The following is a 27,778-nucleotide window of genomic DNA, read 5'->3' as shown; positions in this document are numbered from 1 at the left end:
TGCCACGGAGCTGTACAACAACCCCCGAGCCTCCCCCAGCCCGCGACGGGCACGGCCCCGGCACAGCGGGGAAACAATATTAACAATATTAACAGCAATTTCGGCCTGGGGGGACACGGAGATGTCGCTCAGCCGAAGGGACCCTTGACGTTCTTGGGCTGGAAGAGCGGCTGCTCCATGGGCACGGCCCCCAGGCACTCGGCGGGGCTGCAGTGGCCCGTTTTGCCCGGCTGCCCCGTGGCTCCGGGAGGACCGGGGATGCCGGGGATTCCCTGCTGCCCCACGGGGCCCGGGGGACCCATCTTCCCGTAGCCTGGTGGCCCTTGGGGACCTGGAAGTGATGGGGAGAAAGAAGGGATGGGGTGAGGAGGTGGCAGCAAAGCCCAGCGTGGGGCTGGGGGCCATGAGGAGGTGAGGAGGGGCTCACCTGGGGGTCCCGGGGGGCCGCTGTCCCCCATCAGCCCCACGCCTTTCTCGCCTTTCTCTCCTTTGGCACCCGGCTCACCTGGGAGAGAGGGGGACGGAGAGGGGTGAGAGCCCGGCACAGCCGCGACATCCCGGGGACACTGGGAATGTCCTGGGGACACCGGGAACATCCCGGGGACACTGGGAATGTCCTGGGGACACCGGGAACATCCCGGGGACACTGAGAATGTCCTGGGGACACTGGGACGGTCCTGGGGACACCACGAACATCCCAGGGACACTGAGAACATTCCAGGGACATTGGGAATGTCCTGGGGACACCGGGAGCACCGCAGGGACACCGGGAACACCCCAGAGACATCGAGAACATGATGAGGACACTGGGAGCACCCAGAGACACTTGGAGTACTCGGGGGACACTGGGAACGTGATGGGGACAATAGGAACAGCCCAGGGACACAGCGAATGCCCTGGGGACACCGGGAACGTCCTGGGGACACCGGGAACACCCCGGGGGAGCAGCACGTACCCCGCATGCCCGGCACGCCCTGCCGCCCCTCTCTGCCGATCTGGCCCGGCATCCCCGGGGAGCCGGGGGGTCCCGGCCGGCCGGGCAGCCCGTCCTTGCCGGGGGGACCGGGTCTGCCCGGGGCTGCCACCATCTCCACCGGGAAATGCAGCCGGGAGGTGTAATACGCCATCCGCTCTGCGGGGACAGGGACCGAGCTCAGCGCCGTGTGGGACACACGGGGTGGCACCTCGGTGCTTGTCCCCTCACCCCCCCGTTACCGTCAAACATCTTGTTCAGCTCCTGCCGGATGAACCTCTTGACCTCGTCGTAATTCACCACATCTCCCTGCGGGGACACACGAGGGGACAGGCGAGGGGACACGGCCACCGCGCCCAGCCACAAGGGACAGGCTCCTGCCCCTCCACACATCCGCCGGTCCTTACCATCATCCCCGGCGGTCCCGGCAGGCCGGGGCTGCCCGCGGGGCCCGGTGAGCCCGGGGGTCCCCTCTCTCCCGCGGGTCCCCGTGGCCCCACGAGCCCCATGGAGCCGCTTTTCCCCGGGCCCCCGGGCATCCCGGCTCTGCCCTTCTCCCCCGGGTATCCCCTCTCGCCGGGGGATCCAGCGTCACCCTGCGGACAGGAAAAGCTCGGCTCTGGGGTGGCACGACGGCTGTGGGACACCGGGGTGACCCTGGTGGCACAGCCAGACTCCCCTCACCTTCTGTCCGGCCGGCCCCGCGATGCCCGGTTTTCCTGGGGGGCCCTGGAAAACAGGAGCAGCGTGACAGGGATGTCCCCACTTTGGGGACACCCAGAGGATGTCACAATCCATCCCTGCGCCCAGCGGGGCAGGAAAGTTCCAGAAAACTCCCTCTCTTACCTCTTTCCCAACGGGTCCGTCCGGTCCCTGCTCTCCCTGCCAGGTCACAGAGGGGCAGCGTGAGGTGGGGACACCGCGGGGACACCGCACAGTGTCACCGCTGTGCCGGGGGTACGGGGTGGGTGCCCCGCAGCACTCACCGGTGGTCCCGGGTGTCCCGGGGGTCCCGGCTGTCCTGGCATCCCCGGCAGCCCCCGCTCGCCCACGGAGCCGCGCTCGCCCTTCACTCCCTGCGGGAGAGCGGCGGGGTGGGAATGGGGGACCCCAAACCTGCTCCTCCCCACCCCAAACCCCAAAGAGAAGCCCCCGGCACTACTCACCACTCCGGCCAGGCCAGCGGGACCCGGCTGTCCCGGGCTGCCGGGGGGACCCTGGGGACAGAGACACAGCGGTCAGCTGGGGGTCACAGCCATGTCCCCACTCCCTGCACAGGAGGGAGTCCCCGCGGTGACCCCCTCAGGGGTGTGACATGGGGGACAGCTCCAACTCACGATGAGCCCTGGGGGTCCCTGGCGGCCTTGGGGTCCCATGGGTCCGGGGTCACCCTGAGGAAGGCAAGGTGAGGAGGAGGAGGAGGAGGAAGGGGAGAGGGTGGTGACAAGGAAGGCAGGGTGGTGACAAGTGCCAGACCCACCCAGGGGTCACCCAGCCCTCACTCACCTCTGCTCCCGGCCGGCCCGTGCTCCCCGGGGGGCCGGGTTTGCCACAGTCACCCTAAAAGGACAGGGCAATGAGTGGATTGGCCGTCCCCGAGGTCCCTGGGGATGTCACCACCCAGTGCCACCATCGCTCACCTTGGGGCCTGGCAGCCCTGGGTGTCCTGTCTTGCCCTTGAAGCCCTGGAGAGAGAAAAGAGCTGGGTGAGGGTCCCAGAGTGGCACAGCAGGTGACCATGACCCTGAAGTGTTGGTCCAGGGCCACCACCCGCAGCTCAGTGTCCCCAGGAACATGCTGGGGGACAGTCCCGGCTCAGGGGACTCCGGTGTTGGCAGCAGGGGGGTGACAAGGAGTGTTGTCACTCACCGGAGGACCCATCATCCCTGGTGGCCCGGGGGGACCAGGGTCACCCTGGGGAGAGAGAGAAATGGGTTGGGGGTGTCCTGGGGGGGGGGATGTAGGGTGGCTGCCCCCCACCAAACCCCAGAGAGCTCCGGAGCCTTACCCTCAGCCCGGGCTTCCCGTCCTTGCCATCCAGTCCTTCCACGCCAGCGGGGCCCTGCGGGGACAAGGGGACAGTGTCACAGCGAGGTTTGCACTGGGGAGATCTGGGAGGTCCCTGAGGGACTTGCTCAGGGCACCCCAGGGAATGGGAACAGATCCCTGGGAATGGGGAAAAATCCCTGGGAATGGGGAAAAATCCCTGGGAGTGGGAACGGGTCTCTGGGAATGGGAACAGCCAGTGGCACTCTCAGGAGCACCTAAGGGTGACACGCAGAGGGGGTCTTACCTGGATTCCCGGGGGTCCAGGGGGCCCGGGGGGTCCCGGCATCCCCGTGGGGCCTCGCATGCCCTCGCTGCCCTGCAGAGCCACAGGAGGTCACAGGCACAGCCCGAGGGACAAGAGGTGACACCACAGGGCCACTGCCCGGTGGCACTTGTCCCTGGCACTCACCTTCTCGGCCGCAGGTCCTGGTGGCCCGGCTGGACCGACCTTTCCTGGGAAACCAGGGGGACCCTAAAGGGACGAGGGGTATTTAGTGAAGAGGGGATCCCAATGGAAAAGCCCAGCCAATAAATTCCACAATTCCCACAAATCCCATAAATCCCGCTCTTTCCCAGCTCATTTTAATGGGATTGATTTGGGGCTGCTCCCTGCACCTCATCCCACTCGTGTCCCCGCATCTCTGGTGCTGCAGGGACACGGGGACACGCAGCCAGGGATGGGACATCTCCCAGGGGCTGGAATTCCCAGTGGGACGCACTCAAAATTCCCAGTAGGATTCACTCACCGGCGGTCCCGGGAAGCCAGGCTGGCCCTGGAAACCCTGTGGAGAGACAAGAGCTGAGCCAGACCCCACAGCCACCCCCTACCCCGTGGGGGTCCTGCCCCTTTTGGGGACACTCACCTGGTCCCCTTTCTCTCCGGCACTTCCTGGGAGACCCCGCTCACCCCTGGGACCCTGTGGAGAGATGGGATGAGGTGGTGGGAGCACCCCACAGCCCCCCACAACCCCCCACAGCCCCCCACAACCCCCCCACAGCCCCCAGGGTGGGCACCTACCGCTGGCCCCACAGGACCGGGCAGCCCATCCACGCCGGGGGGTCCCTGGGAAGGACGGGAATAGGATCAGAGGGATGGGGCTGGGGTCCGTCCAGCCCCACAGGGAGGGGGCAGCTGGGGGAGCCCCCGGCCCCACTGCACCCCGAGCAGGGCCCCGAGGGACTCACCAGCTCCCCTTTCTCTCCGGGGGGGCCCACGTAGCCTCGCTCGCCTTTGCTGCCCTGGGGAAGGGAGGTGACAAGGTGGGACATGGGGCACGGGTGGGATTTAGGGCAGGGGTGGGACATGGGGCACGGGTGGGACATGGACAGGACATGGCACAGGGGTGGGATTTGGGGTATGGGTGGGATGTGGGGGTTTGGATGGGACATGGGGCAGGGATGGGATTCAGGGCAGGGATGGGATACGGGGCACGGGTGGCATTTGGGGCGGGTTGGGGCATGGATGAGTAATGGGGCAGGGATGGGATATGGGCCACGGAAAGGACACGGGACACACATTGGGTATTTGGCACAGGTGGCACATGGAGCACGGATGGGATTTGGGGCACGGATGGGATTTGGGGACACAGAGGGAGCCCACTCGGGGTGCAGATGGCCGTGGCATGGATGAACAGGGCACTGGGAATGTGTGGGGTGGGGTGGGATGGGACGGGACAGGGATGAGCCCTGCAGGAACACAGCACTCTGCGCCCACCAGGGTCCCCCAGCTGCCACATGGGGGGTCTCAGTGAGCCCCAGAGGGGCCATGGGGACCCCAGAGGGCACAAGGGGCTGGCAGGGGCTGCCTGGTCCCCCCAATACTCACAGGAAGGCCGGGGGGCCCCGTGGCCCCGGGGTAGCCGGGTTGTCCTGGAGGTCCCTGTGTGTGAGGACAATGACATTGAGCCACCCACAGTGCCCCAAGCAGGTGCCAACCCCCATGGGCCACCAACGTCCCCCTGTGCCCTGGTCCCACAGCACTCACCGGCTCCCCCTTGGCTCCGGCCAGCCCGGCAGGGCCGCGCTCCCCTTGGAGACCCTTGGTGGGGAGAAGAGAGGAGATGCAGGGGGGTCTCCTACAGCCCTCCCGGGGCTGTGCCCACCTGGCAGCAGGAGCTGGGCACAGCCCCTGGGGTCTGTGACCTGTGCCAGCCTGCTGGGACCCTGCTGGGACCCTGCTGGGACCCTGCCCGGGCTCCCTGCGCCCCTGCAGGCACCAGGGTCAGCGCCCAGGTGTGGTGGGGACACTCAAACCCTGGCGCTGTGACCTTGGGGTCACGCACAGCTCAGCCCTGGGGGGGCTCCAGCCCTCAGCTCCAACCTGGTGCCCCCCGTCCTCCTCCCAGGGTGACACGAGGACAGCCTGGAGCACCATGGGGACATCCCTGCGGGGTGGGTTAGTGGGGTGACGTGGTGCCGAGGTGACAGAGAAGGACAGGACGCGCTGGCACACCGCAGAGCACGGCCCACAGAGAGCCCCAGAGAGCCCCGGAGAGCCCGTGGGGTGACGGTGACATTAGTGGACGAGGGGACACGAGCAGGAGCGCGGGATCCTCCGAGAGCCGCCGCCACCAGCTCCTGTGGGGAGCAGGGCGGGAGCAGCAGGATGGAGATGATGGAGGTGGAGATGAGGATGAAGATGGAGATGAAGATGGACATGGTGGTGGAGGCTGAGTGACCACAGAGTGACCACAGAGTGACCTCAGAGGAGTGACCAGAGGAGGAGGATGAGCCCAGCAGCACCGGCCACACACAGGATGCTCCTGGCCCCCACCAGGGCTGTCCCCGGTGACCATCAGGGCAGCTGTGACGGGTCACACACGTGTCCCCGGCGCTCCCGGAGCCGCGCCATGTCCCGCCGTGCTGAGGGGACCCGGCAGGTGACAAGTGCCAGCCCCAAATCGCTGAGCTGAGGACGATCCGAGCCCGGGTCCGCCGGGACCCCCTGCTTTGGGATGGAGGAGAGGGAATGGCGGGATGGAGATGGAGTGGAAGTGGAAGGGCAGCTGTGCTGCGGCTGCTCCCGGCGGGGACAGGGGGACAAGGGACACAGCCAAACCAAGCGACAGCGACACAGGGCACAGAGCGGAGCCGTGCTGGCTTTTCTTACGGGCAGTCCGGGGGCGCCCGGCGTTCCAGGAAAGCCCGGGGGGCCCTGAGGGGAGAAACACCGAGGTCACAGCTTGGAAAAAAGGCGCTGGGCTGAGCCCTGGGTGTGCCACAGAGCCGGGCTGGCAGCACCGTCACCTCCTCCAGCCTCCGTGGGGACATCCGTGTCACGCCTGTGCCTCGCCACGGCCGCGTCCCTCTGCGCCCGTCACCAGGCCCCTTTGGCAACCTGCTTTGAGGGGCTCCGAGCCCCCCAGAACCCCCCCACACCCCGGGCTGGGGTACTCACGATGGGTCCGGGTGGTCCTGGAGGTCCCCGCAGTCCTGGGGAGCCCTGGGGGGGTGACAGGTGTGACCACAGAGGTGGGGACAGCCCCGAGGGCCACCGCGGGACGTGTCACAGCCCCCGGGAAGGGCAGCAGAGGGTCGGTGGGATGGGTTGGAGCTCACTCACCTGCTCTCCTCTCTCTCCCGGGATTCCTGGTGCTCCCGGCAGCCCGGGATGACCGGCGCAGTCAGGACTGTCACCCTGCAGGGAATGGGGACACGTCAGGGATGGCGCTGCCCACCACCCACTGCGGAGCCTCCCCAAAGCCCCCCACAGCTGGGGGGCAGCCGTGGGTGCGCAGCAAGGACCATCCTTGGGGACAAGGACACCAGGGTCACTCACCCGAGCCTCCTCCGCCCTCGGGAACTGCGCAAAGCACTGGAAGAAAACCCCGGAGTCACCCAAGGGGACAGAGATGACAGGGGACGAGCCTGTCCCTGTCCCTGGGAGCCTGCCCGCATTCCCAGAGCCCCCAGAGCCTGCCTAGAGCGCGGCTCTTCCCCCAAATCCCGCAAAATCCAATTCCCCGGGACTCGGGAGCGTCTCTCCAAGCTCACCCCCGCGGGGCTCGGGGGATGCTGAGCGCTGGAATTCGCACCCCGAGCTCTGGGAATTTCTCACCCGGGCACAGTTCTCGCTGCCGGGGGCACCAGGCATTCCCCCATCCTCCTTCTCCAGCCCCTCGGGAGCTTCCAGGGCTGCCTGCAGCTGGGCACAGTCCCCACAGAGAGTCTGGGGGGGGATAAAGGGGAGTCAGGGGTGTCCCGAGGGGTCCCCAAGGGCAGGAGGGGGACCCCAACCCCACCCTGAGCCTCTCACCTTCAGCACCTCCATGTTCCTCTCGGCCATGACGGCCAGAGGTCCCTGGGAAAAGAGGGATGGATGGAGAGATGGAGGAGAGAGGGATTGTCCCCAGGACAGGGGACATCGCCGTGGCAATTGTCACCACTTACCAGGTCTCCGGCCGGCCCAGGCAGCCCGGGTAAGCCGTTGTGTCCCGGCATTCCCTAAATCCCACAGGGAACGTTCAAAACCTGCCCTTAAAGGCTGAGGATGGACCCCGCTGCTCCTCCCCTGTCCCAGCGCTCACCTGGCGGCCGGGGGCACCGGGCGGCCCGGGGGGACCGGGAGCTCCGGGGGGACCCTGCCAGAGCCCCAAAACACAGTCAGAGACAGGCCAAAGGGGACGGGAGGAGGGTGAGAGGGGCACGGGTGGGATGGCACAGACCTGCGGGCCGGGCTGGGGCTGCCAGGACATCCCGCTCCATAATCCCGGGGCTCCCTGCGGAGGAGAGTTCGGGGGGGTGAAAGGGCACCGGGAGGGTGACACAGAGCCAGGGGGAGGTGACACTCACCGGCATGCCGTTGTAGTTGGGGTCCTGGCGGGGGCTGGAGGGGCAGGAGCACTCCCCGGGGTCTCCCTGTGGGCACAGGGGGTGAGGGCGGGGTGGGCAGGGGGTGGCACGGGGGGCACAGCCCCACCCGGAGCCCCACTCACCTTCTCTCCCTGGGCGCCTTTCTCCCCCTGCCAGAGGGGAAAAAAAAACCGGAGATGGGAGTTAGGGCAGCCCCCGGTGCCCCCCACCCACCGCGTGACCACCCTCAGGGAGTTTTAGCTCGTGTGTGACACCTTTGGGTTTCTGTAATCCCTTTCTCAAGGAATTTTCTTTAAACAAGAAATGTTTTTTAGGAACTGAGAACTCGGTTTACTTTTTATTCTGTTTGTTTTTTGTTCAAGAGGGACTTTTTTTTTTTTTTTATGTCCCTCTGGTTTGACCAATGTGATCGAAGGGGTTTGTTTCCTTGTGGCCAATCAAACCTGTATAAAACAGTATTAAAAATACTGTATAAAACAGTATTTAAAAAAAAAAAAAAAAAAAGACACATCCAAAATAAATAAAGAACTCCTTTTCGGCCATCAAAAATCAAAACCCTTGTGTCGTTTTGGTGCACAACAAGATCACCCCTGACCCCCTGGCGCAGCCCCCCAGCACCCACCTTCTGCCCGCTGGAGCCGGGGAGCCCCCGCTGCCCCTCGGGGCCCTGCGAGGAAGAGGAGGGTGAGGAAACTCCAGGTTGGCAGGAGGGTGGCACCGCCCACGCCCACGCAGGACTCACCGGTGGCCCTGTGACGCCGCTCCCTGGCGGTCCAGGGGGTCCCGTGGCACCTTTGGGACCCGGAGATCCCTGCAGAGGACGGACAGCAGGAATGGGGAGCACGGGGGACACCCAGGGCTGGGGGACGCTCCCTTACCTTGGCTCCTTTCTCTGCCGCTGTCCCCGGGGGTCCCTGAGGTCCTGGGGGGCCCTGGGGGCAGGACAAGGTGTTAGTGCCACTCAGTGAGGGGACAAGAGTGTCCCCAGAGCCACCACAAGGGGTGTGACCCCGCTGTGCCACATCACCCCGGGCTGGGCACCCCAAAAACCCCAAACTCACCGGGGGTCCGGGGGGTCCGGCGCTGCCGGGGTCTCCCTGCGGAAAGGCAGAGTGTGTGAAAGCCACCAGAGCCACCCTGGTGGCATGGAGGACAGCAGGGGACAACACAGGCACCCCAAAACCCCAAACCCACCTGAGGTCCCGGCTGGCCGATCCCTCGTGGTCCTGGCTCACCCTACGGACACGGAGGGGCAGTGGGGTGTCCCCAAAACCCCAAACCCCACAGAGGGGCAGTGAGGTGTCCCCAGGACCCCACACCCCACAGAGGGGCAGTGAGGCGTCCCCAAAACCCCACACCCCATTATGGACACAGAGGGGCAGTGAGGTGTCCCCAGGACCCCAAACCCAGACCCCACACCTCACTAGGGAGACAGAGGTGTCCCCAGAACCTCACACCCAGCCCCTGCACCCCACTATTGACATCGAGGGGTAGTGAGGTGTCCCCAGAAGCCCACAGCCACACCCCACTCACCCACAGAGGTGTCCCCAGGACCCCAAACCCAGACCCCACACCCCACTAGGGACACCGAGGTGTCCCCAGGGCCCCACACGCAGCCCCTGTACCCCGTTACAGACACAGAGGTGTCCCCAGGAGCCCACAGCCCACTCACCTGCAGCCCCTTGGGCCCGGCGGGGCCCTGCACCCCCGGCAGCCCCGGCTTCCCCTAAAACACAGCGGCGGCGTCACCCCGAGGACACGGTGCCACCAAGGCGCTGTGACCGCGGGGACAGGAGGGGACACTCACGGGTCTGCCCGGCTGGCCCACGCCCGGCGGGCCCTGGTCCCCTTTGTCCCCGGGTTTGCCCGGGATGCCAACCACGTCCGAGAGGTCCCCGGGCACGGCGGGGCAGGGCTGGCACGCGTCACCCTGCGGGGAGGGGACAGGAGAGGAGTTGGTGACACCGCGGTGACGGGTGACAGCCGCTCAAAATGTTGGGGTCTCACCTTGTCGCCTTTAGGGCCGGCGGGTCCCCTGATGCCAGGCTCACCCGACAGCCCGGGGACACCGGCCGTGCCCGGCGTGCCCGGGTCCCCGGGGCTGCCAGCGTCGCCCTGGCGCAGAGAGGGGACAAAGCTGGCACGGCGACACGGCGCACAGGGGTCACAGCGCCCTCTGCCACCACCAACCCCACCGGGAGCCACTCCCAGCCCCTGTCACCTTCTGTCCCTTCTCGCCAGCGTCGCCGGGTCTGCCCTGGGGAAACGCAGGAATGGGGGGTCAGGGTGGGGCGTTCCCCCCAAAAACGGACACGGGGGACACGGGGGACACGGGGGACACGGGGGACACGGGGGACACTCACCGCTCTGCCCGCGGGGCCAGCAGCGCCCCTTTCTCCCGGTGGCCCCGGCATTGTCACCACTGTCGCCGTCCCCTGGAGGGCTTGCGGGGTGGGAGGGCACTGCCCGCACTGCTCGCCCTGCAATGGGGACAATCCCTGCTGCCAGGTGGCTTTGGGGACCGCGACACGGTGGGAACGGGGGTGGGCTCATGGCCCCCTGTCCCCTCCAGCTCAGCGCTGTGCCAGGTCTCAGCTGGGGAGGTGACAGGGACGGGGGTGTCCCCAGGGCTGGCCTCACCTTCTCTCCCTTGAGTCCCGGCACGCCTGGATCTCCCTTCTGTCCCGGGATTCCCTGTGCCAAGGACCCACAGCAGAGGTGACACCGCGGTCCCCAAAACTCGGCTGAGCCCCCGAACCCCTCCTGCATCCCATGAGTCCCCACAGTGTCCCCACTCACCGGGCTGCCCGTGGGTCCCACATGGCCACTGTCCCCCTGAAACAGCAGGGCCAGGAACAGAATTAGGGTCAGGAACAGAATTAGGGCTGGGATCAGAATTAGGGTCGGGATCAGAATTAGGGCTGGGATCAGAATTAGGGCCGGGATCAGAATTAGGGTCAGGATCAGAATTAGGGTCGGGATCAGAATTAGGGCTGGGATCAGAATTAGGGTCAGGATCAGAATTAGGGTCGGGATCAGAATTAGGGCTGGGATCAGAATTAGGGCCAGGATCAGAATTAGGGCCAAGAACAGAATTAGGGTCAGGAACCGATTCAGGGTCAGGATCAGAATTAGTGCCGGGATCAGAATTAGGACCACGAACAAAATTAGGACCAGGAACAGAATTAGGACCGGGATCAGATTGAGGGCCAGGATCAGCCAAGCCTTCCCCGGCCCCATGGGATGACCCGGTCACTCCCAGGGATGTGAAGAGAGAACAGGATTTTAGGGGCAGGGGTCACTCACCTTCTCGCCCTTGACGCCAGCCAGCCCGGACAGCTCCATCTGGCCCTGCTGGACACCACCATGGTCACTCACCCGGCACCCACAGCACCCCTGGGTGTCACCCCGGCGTGGGACAGGGGGGTCCCGGCCCGGAACTCACCGGCTCCCCCTCGGCGGGGCCGCGGTGCAGCGCGGCGAGCGCACGGAGATCACAGGACAGGCACGAGTCCCCCTGGGATGGCAGGAGGGACCCGGAATTCCGCCTTATTTTGGGAGTTTATTTGGTTTACTTTAATCAAATAAACCCCCCAAAATCAGGGTGTTTTTTCCATCCAAAATTTAGGGGTATTCCACCCAAAATTCGGGGTTTTCTCCCAGCTAAAGTTGGGGGGTTTCCCCCCAAATTTGGGGGCTTTTCCCCAGTCAAAATCCGGGGGATTTCCCCAGAATTCGGGGGTTTTTTTCCAGCCAAATTCGGGGGGGTTCTCCCCAAATTCGGGGGGTTCCCTCAAAACGAAGTGTTCCCCGTTAAATAAGGGGTGTCCCCTCCAAAAAACAAACCGAGGTGCTGGGGTAAAAGGCACCGCTGGGATTCGAACCCACAATCTCCTGTTTAGTAGACAGACGCTTCAACCAACATCTAAATTTCAGGTGTTTCCCCCCAATTCCGGGTTTTTTTGCCCAAAATTCGGATTTTTCCCGTTTCTCAGGATCTGCCGTGGCCGATCCGGGGGATGGCACCGGGGGTCACACACTCACCTTCTCCCCTTTCATGCCCTGGATGCCGGGATCTCCCTGGGAAGGAAGAGCCGGAGCCGGGAGGTGCTCGGTGTCCCCTCAGCTCCAGCTGGGGACAACCCAGCCCTCCCCGTGTCACCTACCCTGTCCCCTTTGGGTCCCGCGGGGCCGGGGGTGTCCTGAGGAGGAGGAAAGAGAGGGGACATCAGGGATGCTGAGGTGACACCGCTCCAGCCCACACACCGCTGGGGTCAGACTCACCGAGGTCCCGTCCCTGCCGGGCGCTCCGGGCTCTCCCCGAACTCCTGGAATTCCGATGGCACCGAGCAGCCCCTCGGCGACAGTGGGACACACCTCGCACGGCTCGCCCTGCCCGGTGGGAGCGGTGACACAGAGGCCGGGGGGTGACCCCCAGGCAGCCCCGAGACCGGGGGATGTGCCCAGGGCCACCCTGTCCCTGTCCCTGTCACCGCCCTGTCCCTGTCACCGCCCTGTCCCTGTCACCCACCTTGTCTCCTTTCGGCCCCACGACTCCCGGGAGACCCTGCGGGACAAAAGTGGAGACGGGACTGATTCAGGGAGGTCACGGAGTGTCCCATCAGTGCCACCCAGCAGCCCTCAGCTGGCCACCAGCCGTGTCACGGGATGCTGCTGGCTCCAAGCGAGGATGCTGCTGTTCCCAAATCCCTCTTGGCTCCAGCTTTTCCCAAAGCTCTTTTGGATCCCGGTTTTCCCAAATCCCTCTCAGCTCCTGCTTTTCCCAAATTCCTCTTGGCTCCCGGTTTTCCCAAATCCCTCTCGGCTCCTGCTTTTCCCAAAGCCCTTTTGGCTCCCAGTTTTCCCTAATTCCTCTTGGCTCCCGGTTTTCCCAAATCCCTCTCAGCTCCCAGGCCCAGATCCCGTCACCTCTCCGGCCAAACAGCCCCGACCCCGAGCCAAGAGACCCGGCGCTGACCCCGGCTTTGGCTCCCGCTACTCACGGGTGTCCCAGGCGATCCTCCGGGTCCAGGAGCTCCCGGGCTGCCCTGGAGCCAGAGATGGGAAAACCTGAGCCCAGCAAAGGGGGAACGCCACAGCCCTGGGCCCTCTGTGACACTTCTGTCCCCTCGGGGGGTTTCCTGCCCCCTAAAGCCAGGTCTTTGGGCCACCCAGATGGAGTTTGTTGGTGGCTCCAGCTCGGCCCTGGATCTGGCTCTGGGTGGAATTCCCTGTCCTGGCAGCTGGGATCCCTTTCCCTCCACTCACCTTCTCTCCTTTCAGCCCTGGGGGGCCACCAGGGTCACCCTGAAAGGGACACAGAGGGTGGTGTTAGGCAGCTGTGGGGTGGCAGTGCCCACCACGGGGACACCCCTGGGCTCAGGGCTCCTCACCGGCTTCCCTGGAAGGCCGATCCCTGGGGGTCCTGGCCTGCCTGGGGGTCCTGGTTCACCGGCCAGCCCCTCAGGTCCCACGAGGCCGGGGTCACCCTGGAGGACAATGGGAGAGGTGTGACAGTGCCACCAGGTGCCCCATGTCCCACCCCATGACCCCCAAAGCCCCCCCAGGTACCTTCTGGCCCTTGGGCCCCACCACGCAGATCTCTCCGGGCCGGCCCTGCCAGGAGGGGACGGGGTGTGAAGGATCCTGTGGCCGGGATGCCCTGGGGGATGCCCAGGGGTGCCCAGGGGGTGCCCAGAGACCACCCAGCACTACTCACGTCACGCCCAGGGCGCCCCGGCTTGCCCTGCAGTCCCCCGTCACCTTTGTCACCCTTCTGGCCCTGCAGGACGGACAGGTGTCACCTGTGGCGTCACCCACGGTGCCACCCAAGCTAGTCAGGTTGGTAGTGGCAGGTCCTGGCAGCTCTGTCGCCATCCCAGGTGTCCCTGCTGCCATGCCAGGACCCACAGGTGGCTGGGCTCACCTTCTGCCCCTCGGTGCCAGCTGGCCCCGGGAGTCCCTGCACGGAAAACACAAAGTGGGCGCCCAGGTGGGATCCTGCAGGTGCCCAGGTGGGCACCTCCTGCTCCTTTCCTGCCCACACGGAGCTGGACCCGCAGAGCTGGACCCCTCCCGGACAGCCCAGGGCAGGGGGACCCCCGCAGTGTCCCCACACATTGTCCCCACAGCTGAGTGTCACTTACCACCTGCCCACGCTGTCCCTTCTCACCCCGCGGCCCCTCGGCGCACTGCGAGGAGGAGGAGGAGGTGAGAGGGGGGCAGAGAGGGGGTCTGGGGACGGTCTGGGGAGGGTCTGGGGAGGGTCTGGGGGGAGTTTGGGGAGGGTCTGGGGGGTCTCACCTGCACGGGACCGCCGGGGTGGGTGCGCACACAGTCCATGCCCTGCGGAGAGGGGAGAGGTGGCTCAGGGGGCAGGGTTGGGGGGTTTGGGGGGACAGGAGGACCCCCAGGCAGCAGCCCCCCAGCAGAAGGGGGGACACCAGGGACACTCACACGGTCACCCTTCTCCCCTTTGCCACCGGCGGTGCCAGGGAGGCCCCGCTCGCCCTTGGTGCCCTGCAAGAGAGGGAGGGTGACAAAGGGGCACAGGGAGGGTGAAAAAGGGGCACAGGGTGGGTGACAAAGGGGCACAGGGAGGGTGACAAAGGGGCACAAAGGTGGGTGACAAACAGGCACAGGGTGGGTGACAAAGGGGCACAAGGTGGGTGACAAACGGGCACAAAGGTGAGTGACAAAGGGGCACAGGGTGGGTGACCCATGGGCACAAAGGTGGGTGACAAAGGGGCACAAAGGTGGGTGACAGGCACAGGGTGGGTGACAAATGGGCACAAGGTAGGTGACAAAGTAGCACAGGGAGGGTGACAAACGGGCACAGGGAGGGTGACAAAGGGACACAGGGTGTCCCCATGTGTGCCCACAGCTCCTGCCAGCGATGCCCTGGCACAGCCACACTCCCGCTGTCACCTGGGGGGTGACAAACCTACCTTTGGGCCTGGGGGACCGAGGGTGACCTGTGGGGACAGCAGAAAAGTGTCCCCAAAAGCCATGGCGGCTTCAAACAGCAGAGCCCTGAGCCCACCACGGTCCCCACCCTGTCCCCAAGTGCCACCATGGGGCACGAGGGGTCCCCAACACCTGCCACCTCCCTGCCATCCCCCCACCCCCCAGCCAGCGGGTGCTGGAGGAATGGGGCCACATCTGGAAAGGATCAGGGGCCTTCCAGATGTTGCAGGGCGCTGGGCCAGGAGGAGCTGTGGGGTCGTGGGGGGCTGGTGACAGCACCCGGGTGGCTTTTGTCACCGCAGCCCAGCTCGGGGTGCCCGTGCCCAGTGTCACACTCACGTTTCCTGATGCCATCTGGGGCGAGCAGGGCGGGCACTGGAGGAGACAGGGGTGGAAACTTGGAGCAGCCCCACACACTGCCCGAGGCACCCAAACCCACAGCACCCAAACCCCACAGCACCCACAACTCACAGCACCCACAATCCACAGCACCCAAACCCTACAGCACCCAAAAACTCCACAGTGCCCCAAAACCCCACAGCACCCAAACCCACAGCACCCAAATGCCACAGCACCCCAAACCCTACAGCACCCCAAAATCCACAGCACCCCAAACCCCACAGCACCCAAAAACCCTACAGCACCCAAAAAACCTCCCAAAAACCCCACAGTACCCCCAAAACCTACAGCATCCCAAACCCCATAGCATTCAAACCCCACAACGCCCCAAACCCCAAATCACCCCAAAACCCCAAATCAGCCCAAACCCCACAATCACCCCAAAACCCCAAATCACCCCAAAACCCCAAATCATCCCAAACCCCACAGCACCCCATACCCCAAATCACCCCAAACCCCACAGCGCCCCAAAACCTACAGCACCCCAAACCCCACAGCGGCCGCCCCGCTGCCCCGGGCACCCCAGGGCCGTGGGGATCCCCTGCAGCCCCTCCCGCAGCCCTGCAGCTCCCTGCGCACAGGGAATTCCCGGATGGGGACGGGAAACCCGCGGCGTTTCCTCCCTGGGGAGGTGACCCTGCTCTCCCCGCGGGGCTGTGACCAGCCCAGCCTCTCCCCATGGCACCGGGGACAGGGCAGGACGTGGCTTTGTCCCCACAACCCCTGATGTGAGTGAGTGTCCCCGTGGTGGGCTGAGGGATCCCAGAGACGTTCAGGGCTGAGGAACGGGAGCGCTGGAGACGTTCCCCAGCCTCTGGCAGCGCTCCGGAGACGCTCGGAGGGAACAAAGAGCCCCTTGGCCGGAGCTGGGATGGCTCCAGCGGCAGCGCCGAGCCACTGGGGCCTCAGCCCCCGCTCGAGGGAGAGGAGCAGCCGCTCTTCCCGGGGTCCCCGCAGCGCTGGAAGCGGCCCGGAGTTCCCAAACGGGGCAGGGTGACAGCCAGCCTGGGGCTGGGACAGTTGGTGGCACTCTGGGGTGGCACTGGAGCACAGCCAGGTGTGCCAGGATGGGGGCAGCCTGGTCTGGGACAGTTGGTGACACTCTGGGGTGGCACTGGGGCACAGCCAGGTGTGCCAGGAACAGGACAGTCAGGTCTGGGACAGTTGGTGACACTCTGGGGTGGCACTGGAGCACAGCCGGGTGTGCCAGGATGGGGACAGTCAGGTCTGGGACAGCTGGTGACACCCTGGGGTGGCACTGGAACACAGCCAGGTGTGCCAGGATGGGGACAGCGAGGTCTGGGACAGTTGGTGACACTCTGGGGTGGCACTGGAGCACAGCCAGGTGTGCCAGGATGGGGACAGCCAGGTCTGGGACAGTGGGTGACACCCTGGGGTGGCACTGAAACACAGCCAGGTGTGCCAGGATGGGGACAGCCAGGCTGGGACAGTTGGTGACACTCTGGGGTGGCACTGGAGCAGAGCTGGGTGTGCCAGGAACAGGACAGCCAGGTCTGGGACAGTTGGTGGCACTCTGGGGTGGCACTGGAGCACAGCCAGGTGTGCCAGGATGGGGACAGCCAGGCTGGGACAGTGGGTGACACTCTGGGGTGGCACTGGGGCACAGCCAGGTGTGCCAGGATGGGGACAGCCAGGTCTGGGACAGTGGGTGACACTCTGGGGTGGCACTGGAGCACAGCCAGGTGTGCCAGGAACAGGGACACCCTCACCTTGTCCTTGGGGTCGTCCCTCAGGCTGGTCCTTCCCGAGGGTCTCCCCGGCTCCTGTAGGGAGGGAAGAGCACGGGGTGCTGCCTGCCGGGATTGTCCCACCCCTGGGTGCTCCCTGTCCATGAATCCCGGGTTCTCCCGCCCGGACACCCCGGGGTGAGGCGGCGGTGGGAGCGCAGGAGACTTCCCTCATTCCCTCAGGAACACAAACCTCCCTCCCCGGCCTCACGGTGTGGGGGGAAAGCGAGGCTGGGATTTTCCAGGGGCTGGATCAACGTGGGTGCACCGGGACAAGGATGGGGACAGGGATGGGATGGGGACAGGGATGGGGACAGGGATGGGGACAGGGATGGGATGGGGACAGGGAATGGGACAGGGACGGGATGGGGACAGGGAATGGGACAGGGACGGGATGGGGACAGGGATGGGGACAGGGATGGGATGGGGACAGGGAATGGGACAGGGACGGGATGGGGACAGGGATGGAGAACCAGGATGGGAACCCAGGGTGGGGCTGAAGATGGGGACTAGGACAGGCCCAGAGTGGGGACAGAGATGGGAACAGGGATGACACTGGGGTGGGGATTGGGTCAGAGCCAGGGACAGGGACAAGGATGGGACCGGGATGGGGCCGGATGTGGAGATGGAGATGAGGACAAGGACCAGGATGGGCCTGGGGTGTGGACAGGGATGGAGCCCGGGCTGGGACAGGATGGGGCAGGGGGTGGGGATGGAGATGGGGACAGGGACCAGGACTGGGACAGGGGATGGAGACGGGGCCGGGCCGGGGCCGCCGGAGCTCACGGTGCCCAGCGGCTCCTCCAGGCAGAAGCAGCGGGTGAACACGCGGCCCTCGGGCTGCGGCACCATCTCGATGAGGTTACTGCTCTGCAGCAGCTCCGCTTGCCGCCGGGTCTTGGGCGCTTCCGTCTGGCACTGCGGGGAGACAGCGACGTCGCCGCGGGACAGCCGTGGGGACAGTCGTGGGGACAGCCGTGGGGACAGCCGTGGGGACAGGCAGCACGAGGAGGTGACACAAAGGGGACAGACCTGCGCCTCAGTTTCCCCTGTGCGGAAATCCCTGAGCGGGATTCCCTGGGCAGTTCCAAGGTCTGGCCGGGACTGGGGTGGGGACTCAGGAGAGCTCAGGGACACCCAGGGACACCCGAGGGCACTCAGGGACACCCGGGGACACTCTGGGACACACAGGGATACCCGGAGGCACTCAGGGACACTCGAGAGACAGTCGAGGGACACCCAGGGATACCCGGGGGCACTCGGGGGACACTCAGGGACACTCGGGGACACTCGGGGGACACCCGGGGGCACTCGGGGAACAGCCGGGGGACACTCAGGGAACACCCAGGAACACTCGGGGGCACTCAGGGACACTCGGGGGCACTCAGGGGACAGCCGGGGGACACTCGGGGGACACCCAGGGACACTCGGGGGACACTCGGGGGACACCCGGGAGTACTCACCCCGCTGGCCGAGATCTCGCAGCACCCCTCCTGCCTGGCCAGCTCGGGGTCACAGTAGATGTGAGCTTGCTGGAGGTCAAACTGCGGCGGGCGGCGGGTCAGGGGTCACCACGGGCGGGTCACCACAGGCGGGCCGGAGCTGCCCCGAGCCCCGCGGGCTGCCCCTCACTCACTCACTCACTCACTCACTCACCCGGACCGGGCTGCCCCGCACGGCGTCCAGCCCCAGGAAGGTGTTTCCCTCCGGGCTGAGCGCCCGGCGCGGTGCCAGCGGCTTGGAGGAGATGGAGGAGCAGTCCAGGTGCACGGACACGGCGTGGCCCTGCACGGCCACCACCACCTTGTGCCACCGGCCGTCGAAAAGCGACGCCACGGCTTTGCCCGAGAACACGGCGCTGAGGAAGGCGGCTCCCGGTGTCCTGCCTTGGAATTCCAGGCTTTTCTCCGGGCCGTGCACGGACAGGGAGAGCTGAGCACGGAGGGGACAGCGAGGCGCTCAGGGACATCCTCCTGGCTGTCCCCTGGTGTGTCCCCGCCGCCTTCCCGGGATTTACCTGCGGGTATCCCTGGCGGTCGGTGACCTGGAAGAGGTACCAGTGCTCCCCGGTGCTGTTCTTCTTCAGCAGCAAGGTGAAGACCATGGTGAAGGCAGGGGGCAGCCCCCGGGGGAACACGAGTCTGTGGGGACAGAGGCGTTGAGGTGGCTGTGGGGTGCTCTGGGGATGGCACCAAGGCTGAGGGCCAGGGCCGGACCCCACAGCTCCCAAAACCCCACAGCACCCCAAAACCCCACAGCACCCCAAACCCCACAGCACCCCAAAATCCACAGCTCCCAAAACCCCACAGCACCCCAAAACCCCACAGCACCCCAAAATCCACAGCTCCCAAAACCCCACAGCTCCCAAAACCCCACAGCACCCCAAACCCCACAGCACCCCAAAATCCACAGCTCCCAAAACCCCACAGCACTCCAAACCCCACAGCACCCCAAAACCCCACAGCACCCAAAACCCCACAGCACTCCAAACCCCACAGCACCCCAAAATCCACAGCTCCCAAAACCCCACAGCTCCCAAAACCCCACAGCACCCCAAACCCCACAGCACCCAAAACCCCACAGCACTCCAAACCCCACAGCATCCAAAACCCCACAGCACTCCAAACCCCACAGCACCCCAAAACCACAGCTCCCAAAACCCCACAGCTCCCCAAAACCCCACAGCACCCCAAAACCCCATAGCACCCAAAACCCCACAGCACCCCAAAACCCCACAGCACCCCAAAATCCACAGCTCCCAAAACCCCACAGCACCCCAAAACCCCATAGCACCCTAAACCTACAGCACCCCATAGCACCCCAAAATCTACAGCACCCCAAACCCCACAGCACCCCAAAACCCCACAGCACAGGCATGGGGCATTTTCAGGTGGCAGCATCACCCCAACAACCCCTGGTAGGTCCTGCCGGGATCTGTCACCCCCAAATGCCACCACAGTGCCGCCACGTGATCTGTCACCCCAAACGCCCCCATCACCCGCCCCACACTCTGCACCCCAAAGATGGCCCTGCTGGGGTGGCTGCAGCGCTCGGGGCCGTGCTCTTATCCCAAAATCCAGTCCCTGGGAAGGCAGGAGACGCATCCACCATCGCCAGGCGGCTGTGGCAGCCTTTCCCCTTTCCCAGCTCGCCCACAGCCCCTTAAACCACTGGAAATATTCGCTCCGGGCTCGGCTCCGCTCCCGGCCAGAGCCACGGCTCGCCAAGCCACTGCTCTGGAGCTGCGCCAGGGGACGGGGACTGGGACAAGGCCAGCGGTGCCCCGTGGGGCATGGGGACACCCCGGCTGGGCACTGGGGTGAGCACCTAGAGGATTTCACAGCCTGTCCCCACATCCAGACTCCCCCAGGCTGGATCAGAGATTCCAGGAGCCCCCCTCGGCCAAGAGCAACACCAGCCTGGAGCATCCACCATCCATCCCAAAACCATCCAGGGATTTGGCTGCCCGGGCTGGATGTCTGGCCCTCTGGAGAGCCCCATGCCCGGCCCAGCTCTGTGCCAGCTCCGGGGTGATGTGGGGACAAAGGGACGTCCCGAGGACGTGGATCCTCTGCCACGCTGCCACGCTGCACCGTCCCTGCCAGCCCTGGCACGGCGGGCACCAGAGATGGAGGGGACAAAGGCCAGCCCCCCTGTGCCCCCCCGGCAGCCCCACACCGCTGCTCGGGGCTGAGCAGCCTCTGGAGCTGTGTGGACCCCGCGGGCTCTGCCAAGAGCAGCCGCAGAGCCGCCACAGAGCCCCGCTTGCGCAAGGCCTGGCCAGCACCCAGCAGAACCGTGGCAGCCCGGGGTTTACTTTCGAGGAGGAAGGTGCTGGGGTAGCCCTGGGGTTGTTCCCAGTGTCCCCACGGGTGACACGGAGCTGCCTGGCAGCCCTGGCACGAGCTAAGGGCAAAGCCCACCCAGCTTCACCCTGACCCCAAGTTCACCACACCCAGGGGATGGTGCCGGGGGTCACCTGAGGGTCACTCAGGGCCACCTCAGGGGTCACCCAAGGCCACCTCTTTGGTCACTCACTGCGTGGGTTGGACCAGGGGCACGGTGCCCAGGCGCAGCACTGGCGGCCCCCGGGTGCTCCGGATCTTCTTGATGGACGAGATCTTCAGTAGATCGAACCTTTTAATCAGGTTAAAACCTGCAGGACAGAGCAGGGGACATGAGACCTGGCACCTGGCACAGATGACAGTCCCCAGGCAGGACACAGAGGCCATCTGGGGGTGTCAGGGGATCCTGGAGAGGGTCTTTCCTTACCCGTGACATTCTCAAACTTGTCCCCAGCCAGATCCTCCTCCCAGAGCTGCGGGCACAGCTCCCCTGTGAGGCAAAGCAGCACACCACTGTCACCGCAGTGTCCCCAGGCACGCTGGGACCAGCAGGGTGGGACCACACAGAGCTCCCCAAGCCCAGGAGGGTCTCGGGGTGATGCCAGGAGCTGACCCCAGCCCCCGGAGGCAGCACAGACCGACCAAACCCCTCTCCCAGGACAGCCCCAGCTGCCGGCAGCCGGCAGGAGCGAGGCTGGAACGCTCCAGGAGCAGCTCGGAGGGCACAGAGCCGCCTCCCACAGGTGAAATGTTTTCCCCAGCCCTGGCCTGTTCCGCCTGCAGACAGCCCCGCGGCTGGAACCGGCATCAGGACACTCGGCGGGGCGCCAGGGACACCCACAGTGCCACCGGGAGCCGTGGGCTCCTGTCCCATCGCGGGGACAGCTCGGAGCTGGGGGCCCTCGGGGACAGGCGGCAGGGTCCAGCCCGAGGCTGAGGCGCAGGAAATGCCGTGTCAGGCGCGGTCACGGCGGGGCCGCCGCTGTTCGCAGGGATAAATCACGGCCCCGGCAGCAGCGGCCCACCTCCAGATGCGCCAGATGTCGGGAGGTGCGAGATGAAGGAGTAAACAAAAAGGGAGAGAGAGGGATTTGTTTTGTCTCCGCACAAACCGGCCCTGGGGCAGGATGGGCACCGACGGTTCTCCCTCCTCTTCCTCGGGTGTTCCCGGGGGGTCTCTGAGCCCCCCAAACCCCTGCCCACCTCTATCCCAGAGCCTGGCACCACCGTGGGTGATGACCCGGGCTGCCCACAGGGCCAGCAGTGGTGTGGGGACACGCTGTGGCCCTGGCGACCTCAGACACGGCCACGGCAGCGGGAGTTGTGAATGTCACAGCCCGGAGCAGTGTCCCCTCCAGGCAGCGCTGACATCACTCTCGGCAGGGCAGGGGACACATCAATCACCCCCAGCGCCATCCCTTTGAAGCCTCTGGCGGTCCTGCTGCTGATCCCGAAGGAGAATCTCGCCTGTCCATCCCTCTGTCCCGCAGGAAAGGCCGGGACACGGGAGGCCACGCAGGAGCGGGTGACAATGACAGGACAAACCCGGGTCCCCCGAGCCACCGCTCCACCCCCACCGAGCCTGATGCACCCCTGCGTCGCTTCCAGCGGCTCCTCCCCTGGAGCGCGGAGCTCATCCCGCGGCGGGGACACCCCGGCAGAGCTGGGCTCAGTGTCCCTGTCCCCAGCCGCACGTGGACACTCCGCAGCCCTCCATCACGGTGTGGATCACGGCCAAACCTCCTCCGGACTGGCGGCTGGAGGCCAAACCTCCCCGGGGAGCTCTGTGCATCCTCACAGTGCCCGGGCCGGTCCTGGCTCACCTGCCCCGCCCGGCCCCGGCTCCACCTTTGGCTGCCGAGTGTCCCCGGGCAGTGTCCCCATCCCTCCCTGATGGCCGCGGGGGCGGTGTCGGGGTGTCTCCTGGCACGTGGGGACCTGGCACAGCTCGCGGCGTGTCTGTGACCTGCTTTGTCACCCCCGGGTGTGACCCAGCCGTCCCCTCCCCGCCGCAGGGACAGGCAAAGGACGAAGGTGGCTCCTCACCTTCCGCTGGCGGCAGCTCCTTCCCCCGGCAGGCGCTGAGGAGCCCGGCGAGCGCCAGGGCCCAGAGACCCCTCATGGTGCCCGCGGCTCAGGGCCTGCAAGGGAGAGACCCCGGGCAGCAGCGGGATGGGCACCTGGAGGCCACCAGCCCGTGCCCACACCAGGGAAGTCACCGGCACAGAGTGACAATGACCCTCCTGGCCCGGGAAGTCACCGGCACAGAGTGACAATGACCCTCCTGGCCCGGGAAGTCACCGGCACAGAGTGACAATGACCCTCCTGGCCAGGGAAGTCACCAGCACAGAGTGACAATGACCCTACTGGCCCGGGAAGTCACCAGAACAGGGTGACACTGACCCTCCCGGCCACGGCTCGGCGATGTTTTGGGGAGGTCACTGTGGTCCCCATGGATGTGCTCCACACCCACCCCGAGCCTCAGCATCCCTGTGGGTCAGACCCAGCACTCGGAAACGCGGTGGCTCAGCGTCCCCAGAGCGGAGCCGGGCACCTCCTGCGTGCACCCACCCACGGAGGTCTCGCTGCCTCCCGCTTTATCTCCCGGTCCCGCGTGGATCCCGGGGTGTCCCTGCAGGTCACCCCAACCTGGCCTCCCTCCTGCTTCCTGCCACGAGGCAAGCCGGGGCTGCAGGCGGGAGCGGAGCCGGGGCAGACCGGACACACTCGGCTCCAGGGGCTGCTGCCAGGGCGGGACGTGCATCCCTGTTCTCCAGCCCACGCACAGCCCCCGGGACCCCCGGCTGCGGGGTCTGCTCGGGGCTCTCTGGCACCCGCAGCCCTTCCCAGGCTCCCAGCCCCTCTGTCCCCAACCACAGCCCTTTAGGGGTTGTCCCCTGAGCTGTCACCCGGCTCCCCCGGCCTGGCACCCACCCCCCTGCACCCTCCACGCCCCCCACTCGGCTATCCCCGGCTCCCCGGGCCCGCTGCCCGCCTTCCCTGCGCCGCACCCTCCGCACCGGCGGGTCCCCGCGGCCCCGGGGCGTGATTAACTCCGGGGATTAACGGGAATCCCCCCTCGGCCCGGCCCGGCCCGCCGCAGGACCGGCCTCCGCCCGCCCCCGGAGCGGGGCTGCCCGGGGCTCACCTGCGCGGGGCTCGGGGGGGTGCGGGACACCGGGAACTCCGCCGCGGGACACCGGGAACTCCGGCTCGGGACACCGGGAGCCGCCGCGCCACCCCCGCCGCCTTCCCCGCCTCCCTCCGGGTTGGGGGGGCTGAGCCGCCCCCCCAAAGCGCTGCCCGCCCTCCGCACCACCCCCCAAACCGGGGGGGCCCGGGCTGCCGCCCGCCTTCGCATCCCCGCCCTCCTCCTCCTCCTCCTCCACCCCCGGGCGCCTCCCCCGGCAGCTCCTTCCCTCCTTCCCCACCCTCGTCGCCCCGCTCCGGGCGCTGGATCCCGGCCCGGAAAAGGGGAACCCCAATCCCGGGGCTGGGGTGTCGCCCATTCCCTGGCTGCCGTCCCTGTGGAACGCCTGTCCCTCCCCGCAGGGCACCCGGCTGCTGGCACCGGCGGTGGCATCGCCGAGTGCCAGAACGTCTGTCCCTAAGGAAGGAGGGTGTCCCTCAAGGATGCTCCTTCGCTGGCATCACCCCCGGCAGCAGCTCCGAGGCACGGGGACAACCAGCCCGCTGTGCGACACGGAGCTGGTGTCCCCTCCCTGCGCCTTGGGGTGGCTTGGGGACAGCCTGGCTCAGGGCGAGGTGGCCGTGGGGGGGATCAGAGCGCTGAGACGGGGATCGCTGCCACCGCCATCCCTGCGGCTGTCACCGCCATCCCTGTGACTGCCACCGCCATCCCTGCGGCTGCCACCGCTGCTGCTCCCACGGCCCCGGCAGCGGCGGCAGCAGCAGCAGCAGCAATGTTGATTTCCCAGAGCCCTGCCAAACCCTGAGGGAATCCGGCGCCCATCCCAGCTCCCAACCCCGCGCCGATGGGATGTGCCAGCCTGGAATTCTGCCCCGGGGCCTGGAATGCTGCCCTAAGGCCTGACTGCCCCTCTCTGCTCCAGCCTCCCATTCCCACTCGTGCCAGGCCGCCCTAAACCCCCCCCCTAAAAAACCAGTCCAGCTCAGGCAAATTTGAGCCTGAGGGGTGCAAAGCATCCTGCGGCATCCCCACGGCCCCATCCCAGCACCCTCAGGATGGCTCCAGCCGCGTTTTCTCCCAAATTGTGACGGATCTGTTCAGGCTGCAGCTTTGCAGACGCGTCAGGGACGCATGGATCTCCATAAAGTCGCTAATTAACAACTGCTGCTTAGGCGGAGGCAGTAAATAAGCTGTCGTGGGCAACCCCAGCGGCTCGGCTCCGCCAGTCGCTTGCCCGCCAGGTCCCGGCGACGCGGTGACAACGCTCCCGCGAGGTGCCTGCTGAAGTAATTAAGGGTAATTAAAGCGAGTGGGAAGGAAAATAAAGGAAACTTCTCTGGTTTGCCGCGTTTAAGATGATTGTTCACCTCGGGCTGTTCTTTGGGGCCGCCCAGCAGCGATCAGCCCGGGGCGGGTGGGGGTTTGGGGGTTTGTGTGTCCTGTGCGTGGGGGGACACGACCCCAAAACTGGCCCCACATCTCATCCCAACCCCAGAGCAGAGCAGGGATGAAGGGCGGCCTCATCCCATCCCCTACAGCTCCTCAATCCTTCTGCAGAACACTTCGGAGGGATTACAATCGAGTCACCCGTCCCGTGCCTCAGTTTCCCTCAGCGCCCAGGGTTGGTTGTCCCCAACCCGGCGGCACAAAAGCCACCCGGAACAACCCCAGGGGTGATAGCAGCGTGGAAAACTCCTCTCCGCTCAGCTCCTGCTTCCCGCTGCTGTTCCAGTGCACGGGATCGGCATTTCCAGAGGGGAAAGAAGAAGCTGGATCCCGCCTCTCCAGAACTGTGTCTTGGAGCGGCGCCGAGCGGGGGGATGGAAAGCAGGATCCCGCAGCTCCTGCCCGCCATCCCAGCACGGAAAAAGCACAGGCACGGCCGAGCTTCCAAGAAACTGCCGCTCCGCCTGCCAAGAAACACGAGCCGGAGCAGAGCCCCGCAATTTTCGGCCTGGAGATGATTTTGCCTCGGAGCCCCCAAAGCGTCACCGCGGTGGTTGTGTCACCCTGGGGCTCCCCATTCCGAGCTCAGCTTTTCCCCCTCAAAGGCTCCCCAAATCCTGGGAACGAGGGGTTGGGATGACCACGTTGGCTCCGAGGCAGCTGCCGGCCTGGACGAGGCGCAGGAGGGAATTCCTGCGGTGAGGATTTCAGCGGTTCAGCATTAATTTCTGCACCGATCCAGGCACGATTCCACCCCCTTCCCACCGCCTAATTCCAGCCAGGAAGGAGAGCGCCTGCAGGAATTCTTTCCAGCCTCGCTGGGCCGTTTGTGTCCGCCGTGCTAGAACAGCACTTTTTTTTTGCCTCTTTTTGGTGAAATTTCTTTCCCGGAGCTCCCCCGTGGCCGCGCAGCCTCAGAGCCTCTTCTCCATCATTTCCGCCCCTTAAACTGCACATTTTTGGCGCTGGGGGGACACAGCTTGGCTCCTGGTGGGAGCTGCAGATGGAAAAACGGCTCCAGAGCTCTGGGATGTGCCCTGAGCCACCCTGTACCCCCATCCCTCAGGACTGGGGGCTGTCCCTTGTCCCCTTAATGCTGGGACACACCACGAGCCTGTGCCTCCCGCCCGGGCTCCGTTCCCTCGCCCCATCTGGCGTCTCCATGAGTAATAAAAGCTGCTAATTGCCAACAGATGCCCCAGGAAACCCTGACGCTGCCTCTCGCCGCTGTGTTTGGCTGGGAAGGAGAGGAGGGGAGGAGCTGGAGCAGGGCCCGGATCCCCCAAAGCTGGAGGCGGGGGGGATCCCAAAAACCAGAGCTGGAGGATGTGGCTGCCTTCACCAGCAGGATTAGGGACACTGAAGGGAGGGGACGGTGCCCCTGACCCTCCATGGGGCTGGGAGCCGTGGCTGAGCCCCCCTGGCTGTGCCAGGACCTGTCACCCACCGTCCTCACCCCTGGCATGGGCACACAACGTCCTCATGCTCATCTCCACGCCGCTGGATCCCTGTTGGCAGTGGAATAATTTGGGTCTTTCCACCCCCTTCTCTTCACTCCCACTACGGAACCCCCAAATCACTTCTTCCCGTGGCCCAAACTCAAACTGGGCGCCGCTGCTGGGATGAACTGGGTTATGAAATTGGCACTTCCATCTTAACTGGAGGTACCAGGATGGGGAGAGGGAGAGGCCTCCCCACTCCAGTGGTGACATCCTGTGTCCCAGTGTCCCCAGCACGGGCACACTGGGGCTGGGAGCAGCATCTCCTGTCCTGTCCCGGGGTCCAAACCGGGCAGTGCCCTTTGCTCTTTCCAAGTCCTGTCCACGAGAAGCCCTCAGGAAGCTCAGGAGGCTTTTCCCAGAGGGAAGGAACAGCCATGAGCAGGATCCGCTCCCACCACAGCACTCAGGGCGGGGTTCAGTGCCATTATCCAAAATCTCTCATCCCAGACGTGCAGGGATGTCCTGTCCTCCGGCACCGCTGTCCCAACACGGCTCCTGCTCCAAGAATTCCCTCCAGAGCTGCTGCTCCTGCTGCCCCAGCTCCATGTCCAGAGGCTGCATCCCTCAGCTCCGGATGCCTGGAGCTCCCACCTGCAGCTGCTCCAGCCTCCAAATTTCCTCAATTTTAATTACTCCCGTGATGATTAATTACTCCCGTGATCAGATGCTCATTTGCAGCACGTGGGTGCAGGATCAGCCCCTGTTGGGGGGGGGGGATTTTTGGGGCAGAGGGGTCCCCACTGGGTGACAGTGACAGTGACAGCCACCCCCAGGCGAAGCACGAGGCGGCGGCCGCGGCCCCACGGCACCACAGAGAGTGAACTTTTATTTCCAACAACGACAGCACCTGCCCCGTGGGGTGGGGACGGTGGGGAGGGCTGGGAGGG

The 27,778-nt window shown here is 65.7% G+C and overlaps 2 protein-coding genes across 2 annotated transcripts in view; one reads left to right on the top strand and one right to left on the bottom strand.

The window, feature by feature from the left end:
* The window catches only part of TINAGL1 (tubulointerstitial nephritis antigen like 1), a 205,568-nt gene that overhangs the window by 15,289 nt on the left and 162,501 nt on the right, over positions 1 to 27,778 (top strand). The window lies entirely within an intron of this gene.
* COL16A1 (collagen type XVI alpha 1 chain) lies at positions 46 to 22,914 on the bottom strand. The gene is made up of 70 exons (XM_066335505.1): positions 22,839 to 22,914; positions 21,220 to 21,282; positions 20,986 to 21,103; positions 18,965 to 19,088; positions 18,604 to 18,879; positions 18,411 to 18,491; positions 17,734 to 17,865; positions 16,930 to 16,983; positions 15,140 to 15,175; positions 14,782 to 14,808; positions 14,291 to 14,353; positions 14,138 to 14,179; positions 13,981 to 14,025; positions 13,761 to 13,796; positions 13,554 to 13,616; positions 13,406 to 13,450; positions 13,228 to 13,323; positions 13,103 to 13,141; positions 12,838 to 12,882; positions 12,366 to 12,401; positions 12,119 to 12,226; positions 12,001 to 12,036; positions 11,879 to 11,914; positions 11,280 to 11,351; positions 11,141 to 11,185; positions 10,634 to 10,669; positions 10,475 to 10,528; positions 10,198 to 10,314; positions 10,056 to 10,091; positions 9,842 to 9,949; positions 9,642 to 9,764; positions 9,507 to 9,560; positions 9,029 to 9,070; positions 8,896 to 8,931; positions 8,713 to 8,766; positions 8,577 to 8,645; positions 8,457 to 8,501; positions 7,957 to 7,983; positions 7,814 to 7,879; positions 7,687 to 7,740; positions 7,549 to 7,602; positions 7,412 to 7,465; positions 7,278 to 7,322; positions 7,080 to 7,190; positions 6,801 to 6,836; positions 6,585 to 6,659; positions 6,420 to 6,464; positions 6,132 to 6,176; positions 5,007 to 5,060; positions 4,848 to 4,901; positions 4,208 to 4,261; positions 4,041 to 4,085; positions 3,886 to 3,939; positions 3,769 to 3,804; positions 3,432 to 3,494; positions 3,267 to 3,338; positions 2,982 to 3,035; positions 2,843 to 2,887; positions 2,614 to 2,658; positions 2,480 to 2,533; positions 2,311 to 2,364; positions 2,140 to 2,190; positions 1,960 to 2,049; positions 1,820 to 1,855; positions 1,658 to 1,702; positions 1,381 to 1,569; positions 1,216 to 1,282; positions 956 to 1,132; positions 428 to 505; positions 46 to 331 (listed from the first exon to the last, which is right to left on the bottom strand). Exons 1-70 carry the CDS (start codon positions 22,912 to 22,914, stop codon positions 129 to 131), a joined length of 4,800 nt encoding a protein of 1,599 aa, XP_066191602.1. The 3' UTR covers positions 46 to 128.

Source organism: Sylvia atricapilla, chromosome 24 (assembly GCF_009819655.1).
Source record: "Sylvia atricapilla isolate bSylAtr1 chromosome 24, bSylAtr1.pri, whole genome shotgun sequence".
Classification (NCBI taxonomy): Eukaryota; Metazoa; Chordata; class Aves; order Passeriformes; family Sylviidae; genus Sylvia; species Sylvia atricapilla.
The sequence above is the reverse complement of the archived record's forward strand: the minus strand, read 5'-3'. Positions and strand labels throughout refer to the sequence as shown.

Coding starts and splice junctions, on each gene's coding strand:
- COL16A1 (XM_066335505.1), bottom strand. CDS start 22,914: ATGAGGGGTCTCTGGGCCCTGGCGCTCGCCGGGCTCCTCAGCGCCTGC. Junction 8,767..8,895: donor CCGGACCCCCCGGACCCCCG/GTGAGTTTGGGG, acceptor TCCTGCCCCCAG/GGCCCCCCAGGACCTCAGGG. Junction 506..955: donor GGGCGTGCCGGGCATGCGGG/GTACGTGCTGCT, acceptor CCTCTCTCCCAG/GTGAGCCGGGTGCCAAAGGA.